At 35.5% G+C, this 13,655-nt stretch overlaps 1 protein-coding gene across 1 annotated transcript in view; it reads right to left on the bottom strand.

Annotated features, from left to right (window-relative positions):
• The window catches only part of LOC125848056 (nuclear transport factor 2-like), a 17,147-nt gene extending 4,862 nt beyond the window's left edge, over positions 1–12,285 (bottom strand). The window contains exons 1-2 of the mRNA XM_049527848.1: positions 12,155–12,285; positions 4,569–4,746 (exon numbers count right to left, since the gene is read on the bottom strand). Coding sequence (XP_049383805.1) covers positions 4,569–4,745 — 177 coding nt within the window. The 5' untranslated portion in view covers position 4,746; positions 12,155–12,285. The remainder of the gene's footprint in view (positions 1–4,568; positions 4,747–12,154) is intronic.
• Positions 12,286–13,655: the final 1,370 nt, after the last annotated feature.

Consider the following 13,655-nt stretch of genomic DNA (forward strand, 5'->3'; position numbering starts at 1 on the left):
GATGGATTTTGAAAGCAGAAAAATACTTCTGCTATTATCAAACTCAAGAGGAACATTAAGTTGACATCGCAGCGATGTATTTGGAAGGGGATGCTCTGGATCTCTTTTCTTGGATAAATCGTGAGCGAACTTTACTTTATTGGGAAGAACTTGTTAAAGCATTGCAGGAAAATTATGGTCCTGCAGAGTTTCAAAATCCCGACGAGCACCTTTGTAACATTCAACAAACAGGTTTTATACAGGAGTATCGTCAAGAATTTGCAAAATGTTCGTCTAGGGTCACAAACTGGCCAGATCACTGTCTCTTAGGGGTGTTCCTGAATGGGTTGAAAGAGGAACTTAAATCTGATGTTAGGATTTACAAACCTAGAATAGTTTACAGGGCTATGAGTTTGGCATTTGAATTTGAAAATAAATTAGGCCCAACTCGCAGTAATAGAGTGCCTAATTGGACCCCAATCAACAGACCCACTGTACAAAAACCATTGAATTCTATTAGACACACCCAAAACAATTCTTCCTCTACACATCACAATCAACGCAGCAATGTTTCTTCCAACCCAGCCATTTCCCAACCTCTTCAAACGCAAACATGGGAACTGAGAGGAGAAATCTTATGGCACAAGGACTTTTGTTATCATTGCCATGAGAAATTTGCACCGGTCATAGATGCAAATCTGCAAAACTATCTCTCATGGACATTACCAGAGAAAATCAATTGGAAGAGGTTGACAAGGTCAATCCAGTAGTTGATGATAACCCTCAAGAAACAGGCGTTGCTGAAATTTCTTTCCATGCCATTTTGGGAGAGTCAGTTGGTGCTAAGATGAAGCTTCAGGGTGAGATCAACCATAGAAAGGTTTTAATACTTGTGGATAGTGATTCCACACACAATTTTGTGGCTGAATCCATTGTGAAGGAGCATAATTTACCAGTAGAAATAGTTCCAACATTCGGTGTGCAAATAGGGAATGACACATCATATGCTGCAAAAAAGTTTGCCGGAATCTTCAAATTCAATTGTCGGGCTTTACCATCACTCAGGATTACTACCCTTTTGCAATTGGAGGGGCTGATTTGGTTTTTGGTATCAAATGGTTGGCTTCTCTCAAGACAATTCAAGCTAACTAGAAGGATATGTTCATAATTTTCAATTGGCAAGGGAAACATTACAAATTGCAAGGCTTGAGATCAACAGATTCAGCCACAGCTTCTCTCCAATCTTTTAACATGCTATCAGAAGCTCCATGTAATCCAATCCAAACACTTTTAGATGAATTTCAGTTTGTGTTTTCTGAACCAACATCTCTTCCACCATTTAGAGCACATTCTCATGATATTCCTCTGCTACCAAATTCTAAACCTCCAAACATCAGACCTTATCATTACCCACATGGTCAAAAAACTGAAATTGAGAACCACGTTGCAGCTTTATTAAAATTTGGTTTCATTCGTCCTAGTTCAAGTCCCTTTGCTAGCCCAGTTCTGCTAGTGAAAAAGAATGATAACTCTTGGCGGCTTTGCGTGGATTACTGTAGCCTAAACAAAATCACTGCCCCAGACAAATATCCCATTCCCAATATTGATGAGTTGTTAGATCAGTTACATGGAGCCACAAATTTATCTAAAATTGAACTTCTTTCAGGATACCATCAAATTCGTGTCCAATTTGATGATGTCTATAAAACTGCCTTTAGCACTCATTCATGCCATTATGAGTTTCTTGTAATGCCTTTTGGACTCACCAATGCACCATCCACATTTCAAGGCGCCATGAACGATCTTTTCAGGTCATACCTTAGAAAATTTGTCCTAGTGTCCTTTGACGATATTCTAATCTATAGTCCTGACCCTCAAACACACCAACAACACCTTCAAACAGTCCATCTTCTTTCTGCCCATTCCTTTTTTGCTAATCCAAACAAATGTTTATTTGGTCAACACCAAATTAGTTTTTTGGGTCATGTGATTTCTCAAGATGGAGTCGCCGTGGATTCGAAAAAAATATTTGCGGTGTTGGAATGGCCTGTTCCAAAGAATGTTAAGGAACTTCACGGTTTCTTAGGTCTCACGAGTTATTATAGGCGCTTTGTTAAGAACTATTGGATCATCGCTCGTCCTTTAACAGAATTGACCAAGAAAGATGCTTTTTCCTGGCATGCAAAAGTGGAAGAGGTTTGCCAAAATTTTAAGAGGATCTTGACATCAGTACCAGTGCTTCGTCTTCCCTACTTTACTCAACAGTTTACAGTTGAGTGTGATGCCTCATCTGATGGGGTTGGGGCTAATTTACTGCAACAGTGTCATCCAATAGCCTATTTCAGTAAGGGATTTTCCTTTTCTACTCGCATTAAATCTACTTATGATCATGGATTGCTGGCTTTGGTCCTTGCATTGCAAAAATGCAAGCATTATCTTTTGGGTCGGCATTTCATTGTCACTACTGGCCATTGTTGCTAAAATATCTCTTGCAGCAGTGGGTGACTACTGCTGAACAACAACATTTGTTGTTTAAATTATTGCCTTTTGATTTCACTATTGTCTATAAGACAGGAAGTGAAAACAAAGGAACTGATGCCTTAATCTCGTCGCCCTCAACATGCTCATTTTTTTACTTTGGTGATGCCTATTCCATTAGATTTCAGTGATTTGACAGAAACAATTGAAGCTGATCCATACTAAGCAGATTCGAGATCAACTTCTTCTGATCCACTAATTCATCCTGATTTCTCGTTGTCTGCTAACCATCTTTACTACAAATCTTGGCTGGTTATTCCTGATTATCCTGAGCTCAAAGCCAAGATTTTAGCAGAGTCACATGATTCTCCAACAGGAGGGCACGGAGGATACTTGAAAACTCTCAAAAGGGTGTCTGCAAATTTTTTCTGGCCTTGTTTGAAGCATGATGTTCAGTTGTTTGTCCAGAATTGTTTGATATGCCAGCAATATAAATATGAAACGTTAGCTCCAGCTGGTCTCATACGGCCTGACCCGTTCCTAACAGAGTTTGGGAGGATATCTCCCTTGATTTCATTGTTGGACTTCCTCCTTCTAATGGCTTTGATACTATTTTTGTGGTGGTTGACAGGTTTAGGCAAACACAGCCATTTTCTTGCTTTATCTCATCCCTTTACTGCTAAAACAGAGGCTGGGGTTTTCTGTAAGGAAACTGTCAAGCTGCATGGTTTACCTCGCTCCATTCTTTCAGATCGTGATGTTGTCTTCACAAGTGCATTTTTGCAGGAACTTTGTCGCCTTAGTCGCACTCGTCTTTGTATGTGTACTTCATATCACCCCCAATCTGACGGTCAAACGGAGGTGGGGTCAATCGATGCCTTGAAACTTACTTACGCTGTTTTGCTCATGACAAGCCAAAATCATGGCTTCAATATCTATCTTGGGCTGAATACTCTTTCAATAGTGGATACCACTCTTCAGCCAATATGACTCCTTTCCAGATTGTGTATGGGAGGGAACCACCACTCTTGCATCCCTTTGTTCATGNCTGGGGTTTTCTGTAAGGAAATTGTCAAGTTGCATGGTTTACCTCTTCCATTCTTTCAGATCGTGATGTTGTCTTCACAAGTGCATTTTTGCAGGAACTTTCTCGCCTTAGTCGCACTCGTCTTTGTATGCGTACTTCATATCACCCCCAATGTGACGGTCAAACGGAGGTGGGGTCAATCGATGCCTTGAAACTTACTTTCGCTGTTTTGCTCATGACAAGCCAAAATCATGGCTTCAATATCTATCTTGGGCTGAATACTCTTTCAATAGTGGATACCACTCTTCAGCCAATATGACTCCTTTCCAGATTGTGTATGGGAGGGAACCACCACTCTTGCATCCCTTTGTTCATGAAGAAACTAAAATTGCTGAACTTGAACAGCAGCTCATGGAATGAGATTAAATATTAGAGATACTACATTCCATTCCATGCAGGCTCAATCTAGAATGAAAACTCAAGCTGATTCCAAGCGGCACAACTTATCTTTTAATGTGGGTGATGCTGTTTTCCTTCATTTGCGACCCTATCGGAAGAAGAGTTCAGCCAAAAGTCTTAATGAGAAGCTTTCACCTCGATATTTTGGACCATACAAAATTGTTCACAGAGTTGGTCCTGTTTCTAATGAATTGCAGCTACCTCAAACATCTAAGGTACATCCTATTTTTCATGTCTCGCTGCTTTGTCCTGCTTGTGGTTGTTCTGATATTGCTTCCCCTCCACCCTTACCACTTTTGGGTGAATTGGAATTGATGGTGGAACCTGAAAAGGTTTTATCACATCGTCGGGTGAAAGAGGCAGGAGTGTCTATTCCTCCTAATGCCATTTGTATTTTCCTCAGCAGACCAAAAAAATAACAAAAATATACAAGAAGATAGATTGGTACAAGAGATAAGCATGAGTTAGTAGATGAAAAACTTGGTCGTCAATAACTTCTAGAGTTTTTGGCTTTGGGATCAACGACAGATAGATCATTAGACTTGGTTGATATTTCCACTTGCACAACACCTTCCAGGACATTACGTATCATAAAAGTAAACAAATCAATTCTACTTATACTCACTTTCATTGTTGTCACCGATGTTATCACGCCATCAGCATCTGGGCGACTTAAGACACTCGAATCCTGGTAGAATCGGTACACTGACTCCGGGGAGTGATGCTGAATTTGATAATACTGCTCAACAAAAGCATTTCCAACGACTTGAGCAGAAGGTGGAGCTACAGTTTGCATGGCCATTCTGTAGAAATTCAACAAGAAGGTTGTCACTAAGAAACATCCATGTTGTCATTATTTGTGCAAGAAAAAGACATCAGGTGCAAATATCAGTATAGTTCAAACAGAAAGTACAAGAATAAATGTTACTCCATGGAGCAAAGAAAAAAGAAAGATGAAAATGGTCAGAATCTGAACATATAGGCAACATTGCTATGGGTTGGGAAATCAAACATGAAACATCCCCAGGATAACTTTGTCAGTTGTATGACTGTGATGCTAGATGCTAGGATATCACAAACAGGGTATACAAAATTAATCTTTGTACAACCTACATATTGAGGGTTTTCATTTGGTAGTTTCTAGTAGTTGGTAAAAGCCACGTACTTGCAAAAGAAAAGGTTAAGTCCTAATATTGGCTTATTAAGCCTCACTAATCAAAATATAGGGTGTGTTCAATATAAAGCAAAATGTTTCCAGGAAAATAAGTGAGTTTCTTACTTGTGTTTTTGTGTTCAGTACATAAGCAAAAAATATTTGTATATAATCTAGACAAATACGATGGCGGTGGGAGTGGGGTAGGGTTGTGGGGATGCGGGCTACGGGGGTGGGAGTGAAGGTGAGGAGGACAATGAATGTGGAATGCCACTTGTGGGACATGTTTTACCTACTTCCACTAGGAAAGTTATTCTCCTTATTTTTAAGGAACTTGTGTTCCTAAAGAAAATGTTTTCCAAAACTTTTGACAAAATGAATATATGGGACAATTGGAAAACATTTTTATTTTCCTCCATAACGAACACACCCATAGTATACATGTATATTAAGCCCTAAATAACACATATTGACACAAGTGCATCGTCCATTAGTGACTAACAGGTCGACCAAAATAACAAACGAGCAGCTCTGGGAGATGAACAAGACTAATGGGTAAAGACATGGCCGGCTCCAAGATAAAGCTAGTAAGGCTTGTTCTTTAGTTGGTGGGTGGGGTGGGGGTTCAAGAATTTTAGATTTGCTTACTCTTGACCAAACCATTTTTTTATTTCAAAATAGATTTCAACAATTTGAAGCATAAGATAATATTTTAGGTTTTCTATTTAGTAGTAAAAATTGAGATCATTAGATGACGAGAATTTAAAAGAACAATGATTTAACCTTTAATGTTCCTTAAAACATAATGGTCATTTTGCTATTGATGTCTAGACTCATTTTCTGAATTAAAAGTGTTAAGAAAAATAGTACAAGTAGAAGATAATACTCAAATCGATATAATGAATCAAATAGAAAGATTTGATTCTTTTTATTTTTATGACAAGAGAAACCCACAATCGCTATCCTTTGGGTGCGAACAAGGTAAAACTCTCGCTACTATGCAATAGCTCGCAAACCACATAGGAGAGGTAACCAACACTAGGCAAGCCTTGGTAAGACGAGCTCAACCCAAAATGAAAACCCCTTGCTTTCGCTGGCAAGAGATTTCGAACTTGAGACCTCCAACATGAAAGTCCCAAGCCCAAACCACTGGGCTACCCCGAAGGGTGAAAGATTTGATCCACTGAGCCACCTCGAAGGGTGAAAGATTTGATTCTTTCTTAAATGCTTATATTTATTTATTTTGATGATCATAGTGTCTGAGCCAGCTTTTGCGCACTTCAACTAATTCCATGCCACTTCTCATCAGCAACAAGTACCAGGTAACTCTGCCCACCAAGGGTAGACAGATAGGAAGAATCAATCTTAAATAATGATATTACTTATAGAACAATGTTTTCTTTTAGAATGGCCTTGTAACGATTACCTCAGCGAAAAGAGTTATTCAAAATTAAAATTGATAAAATCTTACCAAAGGTATATTATGTCCCAAGAAAGATTGAATGACTTGGTTATACAATCAATTGATAAAGAATTATTAGAAAAAATCAATTATAAAAAATTATTAACAACTCTACATCTCAAAAAGCTAGAAAAATAGACTTCAAATAAAATATACTATATATGTAATGATTTTTTCAAAAAAATTTAGACCTCAATTAAACTTTCACTTTAGGTCACTCGTCTGCTTGAGCCGCCCCTGGTTACAGCACAAACGACAGCTACAAAACCCCTATTAAATTCACAACATTTTTTCGGAGGGAGCAGGTCTAGATTTAATTTCATGAATGCAACTCTATTGACTAGCAAAATTAAAATTTGTGAACAAGTAACAATTACAAGTAAGATAAATAACAAGCAACCATAGATCCGTCTCAATTTTCATCACACAAAGCCCTTCATCTAAAGCAGAAACCAAACACTCAGAAAAAGGAAAAAAACATTTAAAAATAGCATTCAATCAATCGACATTTCCAAAGTAGAAACTTGCGATCTTACAAAATTGTTGATCACAAGGAACATGGCGATGCAAATGCATATTAAAAAAGAAAAAAAAGTTGTTTCTAGGAATTATTGAAGTTAACGCCAATCCAAATAGAGAAAAGTAACCGAGCAACTCAAACAGTTACATTAAATAAGCAGATCATTAACTGTTGGGGACCAAAAAGTGAAGATGAAGTACCCGAAATGGATGTTGTAGAAGATGAAGTATCCAAAATGGATGTTGTAGAAGATGACGGCGGAGACAACAAAGAGATTCAGTAATCAGTACCCTAGTGAGTGAGTGAAAGACTTATTTGTTACTTGCTTTAGAGAGAACGAACGAATATTTTGGAGCTTTTGGCAAAAACACCCTCCAACCTTACTCAAAACTTTAGGTACATCCTTAAACTATCATAATTGACAAAATAAATCCTTGAAGTATTTAATACTTGGCAACTTCATCTTTTTGTTTGACACCATTAGAAAACTAACAAAACCACCCATGTGCAAATCACACGACTACATCTGTGAAAGTAGGTCATGGACCTAACTCACACCCCAAAAGCTAACTCAAAGGGAGGAGGATTGTCCAAGCCTTATAAGAAATCCACTCATCTCATTAATCAACAATGTGAGACTTTTGTCATTCTTTAACACCCCACCTCACGCCCAGTGCTTAGCATCTGTGAGTGGGCAATTTTTTATTTTGGGGGCCCCAATATCGGGTGAGATGGGTCTTACTCTGATACTATATGAAATTAGGTCTTGGGTCTAACTCACACCCCAAAAGCTAACTCAAAGAGAGGAGGATTGTCCAAACCTTATAAGGAGTCCACACATCTCATTAATCACCAATGTGGGACTTTTGTCATTCTTTAACAACATCAATAGGCCCAAACCAATATTCAAAATGGCTTTTGCGACTTCACTCCATTTTCTACAAGACCAAGAAAAATTTCTTCTTCGAGCTTTATCATTGAATATTTTCAAGTCATTAGAAATGATCATCAACTACATCACATGGTCTTCTCTCACTCTTCTTCTGCCATAGCTTCTCCCAAGTCACTTATTGTCTTCCCACTTTTAGGTATAAATCGAACCGAAAAAGATGCTAGTGGGTTATTGGGTTAACGGGTTTTTAATGGTTTTACAAACAAAAAAAAAACTATTGGGTTATAGGTTCAATTTTTATTTTTCATATTGGGATACTGGATAAATCCATAACCCATTAAGGTTGTAGTAATTTACTCCTTTACCCCTATATAAATATTCAATATTGATATCAGTACCTTACTGGTTACTACATTTGCTCTTTAGCCTTCAATTCATATTATTGTCCTAGTTCTTTAATTTGTGTTGCACTTGTATAGTACTATAGTTCTTTTCACATCACTTACTAATGTTTCTATTTTATGAGTATTATGTAAAGTTACATTATTGTCTTGTCGTGCCAAATTATTGAAAAAGTCATATATGTATATGAGCAGTTAAGCCGAAAACTGAACCGTTAAGGACCAAAAACCGATAAATAGAAAACCAATAAAAATATTTTATTGGTCTGGTTATTGGTTTAGCATATTTTATTTTTTTTTATTTTTTTTATTACAAGGGAGACCCGCAGTTGCTACCCTTTGGGTGCACACAAGGTAAAACCCCCGCTCCTATGCAATAGCTCGCAAACCACATAGGAGAAGTAACTAGCATATTTAAAAACTAAAAACATGTAAACCAAACCAATAATACATAAAATTGAACTGGTCAACGCACGCCCCTACNCTATTTTATGAGTACTATGTAAAGTTACATTATTGTTTTGTCGTGCCAAATTATTGAAAAAGTCATATATATATATGAGCAGTTAAGCCGAAAACCGAACCGTTAAGGACCAAAAATCGATAAACAGAAAACCAATAAAAATATTTTATTGGTCTAGTTATTGGTTTAGCATATTTAACTACTAAAAACATGTAAACTGAACCAATAATACATAAAACCGAACCGATCAATGCACGCCCCTACTTTTAGGGATTTAGTTAAAAGGCAATTTCTTGTTTCTCACCCACAAGAGTTTTTTGGCACTTTGAAGGTGTGTACACTTATGAACAATTACAAAGAATACGGAGACAATATTTCAATTGAGAAACAAATATGTATGTAGTTCTTAATGGAATACTATAATTATCAATCCATATTGATAGTTGTCCATAAAAACTTTAATATCGAAGACAACGAAATACATAGATAATAGATGCAAAATAAATTTATTCCATGTTTCAAAACTAATCCAACCTCCATACAACAACAACATACTCAGTGTAATCTCATAAGTGGGGTCTTGAGAGGGTGATGTGTATGTAGTCTTACCCTTAGTTTGTGAAAATAGAGAGGTTGTTTAAGATAGATCATCGGGGCTCAAGTAAAGATTAAAAAAAAAGCATGCAAAGCAAAGATAGTAACAATGAAGAAGTGCAATAATAGCAACACACACAAAAAAAAGGATAATTAAAGAAAATGCAACATCGTGTAATGGTAACATCGAAGAATATGATAACATGAAATTACTAACATCACTACTAAAAATAGAACTTGACAACCTACTAATCTACTAACCTTCTACTCGAATCTTTGACCTCCATATATTCCTATCAAGGGTCATGTCCTTAGTAAGTTGCAAGTGAGTCATGTCCTGGCTAATCATCGCTCCCCAAAACTTCTTCGATCTACATCTAAATCTCTTTACATCCATTGTATCCAACCTCTCACTACTCCTCTTCACTGGGACATTTATACATCTTTTCTTCACATGTCGACCCATCTCAGTCCCACCTCCCTCATCTTGTCTATCATGGAGGTCACTTCCACCTTGTCCCAGATAGCCTCATTCACGTTCATATCACTTTTAGTATGCCCACACGTTCATTTAAACATCCTCATTACCAATACGCTCATCTTTAGGACATGCGAGTTCTTGATCGATCCACACTTCGTCCTATACAACAATAGCTAGTCAGACCACCACTATATAAAACTCATTTTAAGACTTGGTGGCACATTTTTATCACACAAAACACTAGATGTAAGCTTTCATTTCATCCACCCTGCTCTAATACGATGTGTAACATCATCATCCATCATCCCATTTCATTGCATCATTGACCCCAAATACTTGGAGCTTTCTTTCTTGAGGATGAATTATGTTCCTAACCTTAATTACTTCATATTTACAACGTGTGTTACGTCACTCAACTTGTACTGAGAGTACTTTGTCTTATCCCTGCTCAACCTGAACTCTTTAGACTCTAGGATCTATCTTTTTAGACTCTAGGATCTATCTCCAAACCTATCATTAACCCCGTGTCATCTGCAAAGAGCATGCACCATAGAGCCTCTTCATATTCATTGAATTTCTCCCAGGCTCTAACCAATAAGTATGGGCTGAAAGAACTGCTTATGAAATGATAAAAATTATCAAAGCAACTTGGAGTTTAGCTTAAGAGCTGAGGAACTTGAGTGGTATTCTCTGAATAAAGTAATGGAGTTGGGTGAGAAAGGTCTATTTTGTTGGAGTCGTGGGGAAGTGTGAGTGTGCTCTAAAGAGTAATTTTAATTGGAGCTTTTTGGTGTCATGTGACTTGCACATGGGTAGTTTCTTAACATAGTCAAAATAAAGGATGAAGTTGCAAAGTTTAGAATATTTGAAGGATATTTTTTGTTCACTTATTTTCCTCCGTAATGAACACACCCATAATATATAGATATATGAAGCCCTAAATAACAAATATTGACACAAGTGCATCCCCTATTAGTAACTAACAAGACGACCAAAACTACAAAAGAGCAGTTCTGGGAGATGAACAAGACTAATGGGTAGAGCCAAGGCGAGCTCTAAGGAATGCTAGTAAGGCTTGTTCTTTAGACCCTATATTGGGATTTGGGGGGGGGGGGGGGGGGGGNGTAATAATAGGCTTCTAGATTTTCTTTGGAGAGTACTTTTAGTAGAAAGTAAAAGAAGTATAAAAGAAAAGAAATTATGCTATAATTTGTTTAAAATATTTAGAGTTGATTATTCTTGACCAAACCCTTTTTTTACTTCAAAATAGATTTGAACAATTTGAAGCATAAGATGATATTTTTGGTTTTCTATTTAGTAGTAAAAATTGAGATCATTAGATAACGAGAATTTGAAAGAACATAGATTTAACCCTGAATGTTCCTTGAAATATAATAGTCGTTCTAATATTGATGTCTACACACATTTCTGAATTAAAAGTGTTGAGAAAAATAGTACAAGTAGAAGATAATATTCAAATTGATATAATGAATCAAATAAAAAGAATTGATTATTTCTTAAATGCTTAAATTGATTATAGAACAATGTTAACTGTCCTTGTAAGAGTTGCCTTAGCTTTAAAAAAAATTCAAAACTAAATTTGATAAAATCTTAGCTAAGGTTAACAAGAAAGATTAAATGGGTTGACAATACAATCATTGATAAAGAATTATTAGAAGAAATCGATTATAAAAAATTACTAACAACTTCGCATCTCAACAAACTAGAGAAATAGATAGACTTCAAATACTCAAAAATATTATATATGTTATGATTATTTTTTAAAATTTAGACCTCCATTCGATTAGGCCACTCATCTGCTTGAGCTGAACCGGATTAAACCACTAGGGGGACTAAAATAACCCTACCAAATTCACAATTTTTTTTTGGAGGGAGCAGGTTTAGATTTCATTTCACAAATGCAACTCTAATAACTAACGGAACTAAACTAAAAAGTGAGACACACAAACCACACAGATCTGTTTCACGATTTTCATCACACAAAGCAGTTCATCCGGACCAGAAACCAAAGCATTTATTTAACAAAATAGAAACTTATGAACATTTATCATAATAACAAATAATTGTTGATCACAAAGAATGTGGCGGTGCAAATGCATAATAAATAACAAAAAAATAGTTGTTTCCACTAATTGTTGAAGTTAATGCCGAAAAACAAGTGAGCAACTCAACAGTTACAATATTAACCAGATCATTACCTCAAAAAAAAGAGAATGTGAAGTACCTGAAATGGAAGTTGTAGAAGATTAGTGCGGAGATATTGAGTAATCAGTACCTTCGGAGATTAGTTTGGTACTTTGGTTTGGAAGAGAAGGAAGGAAAGAATATTTTGAGCGAAAGCTACTTGTGACGACGGGAAGCTCGGGAACGGCTAAAGGGCTTGATTCCATAAGTACAGACCACCCCTATTTCAATTGCAATCAACTCCCTCATATTTCGTAAATGATACAACTTAACCCCTCAACTCTTTTTACTTTTTTATTTTACTTTTTTCACGGATGGGTGTTCGATTCTTCGATTCGTTTTAACAAATTTCAATTTGGTTCTTTGGATTTTGGTTTTAAGAAGTGTGCACCAAATACAAAGCCAAATTAGTTTGGTTTGGTAATTTTTAAACAATTTTTTAATTCAAATGAAGAAATAAAATGAGGACCACATCAAAATATAAGATACTTAAAAATCATGTTAAGTGATACTTAAAAACTTTGATTTGTCAAAGGATAGTTTTAAAAAAAATATTTAGTAAAAATTTGATTGATCTTCGGTGCACCAAATTATCAAAATTCTTACACCAAACTAAAGAGCTGAATATTTTGGAAATAAACCACTAAAAACGAATCGAAACCGAAAAACCAAATTAATTTACTTCGGTCTGATTTTTTGATTTTATGTTATTTCTGCTCACTACTACTTTCAGTTATACATGGATTTAAAAATTTAAAATCACTAAAATGACAAAGATAATCCTGATATTACAATTCAAAATTGACTGACTTAGAATAAGTTAAGCAGGGATTATAATGTAGAGATTAATAATGCAAGTATTTGTGATTCAATAATTATTAATGTTAGGAACTTATTTTTTTCTAAGTTTAGTTTATTGTATTAAATTTTGAAATATAGAATGTATAAAACTTTTTTCTAATATAAATTGTATAAAGATTTATGTAGATCGCCTTGGGTAGTTTTGTAGTATTTTGAATACTTTATCGATGTAAAATTAGCTATGGTATTGCTTAGACCACATTAATCTTGGTACAAATTAACATATAACCTATTCATATATTAATTTTATTGAAATCGATAATACTACCAAATATTGATATTCATTATTATAATCAAAATAACATTAATATCATATATTCTATGATGATTGCCATTGCTATATCCATAATCAATTTACTTTACGATGATAATATCATTTTGTACTGAATAGTATTATGCTATAATGAGCTAAATACATTAAGAACGCTAAAATTATGTTTATTTGAATATATAAAACATTTGGTGTATATATCTTAAAGGGAGAATGGTCAAGTATATCTCAAAAATAAGTTAATTTTATCCTCTATTATATTTTTTACTCAAAAATATTTTTAATTTTATGTTTTTTTAGTTCAAAAGTATCCTTCTTACTAACTGTTGTTCCAAAATAAAGAAAAATGAGCAAACTTTGCCCTTGGACTATTTAAATAGGGTAGTTTTGCTCTTGTTCTTTTGAATTT

The sequence above is a fragment of the Solanum stenotomum genome, chromosome 12 (genome assembly GCF_019186545.1).
Source record: "Solanum stenotomum isolate F172 chromosome 12, ASM1918654v1, whole genome shotgun sequence".
Taxonomy (NCBI): Eukaryota; Viridiplantae; Streptophyta; class Magnoliopsida; order Solanales; family Solanaceae; genus Solanum; species Solanum stenotomum.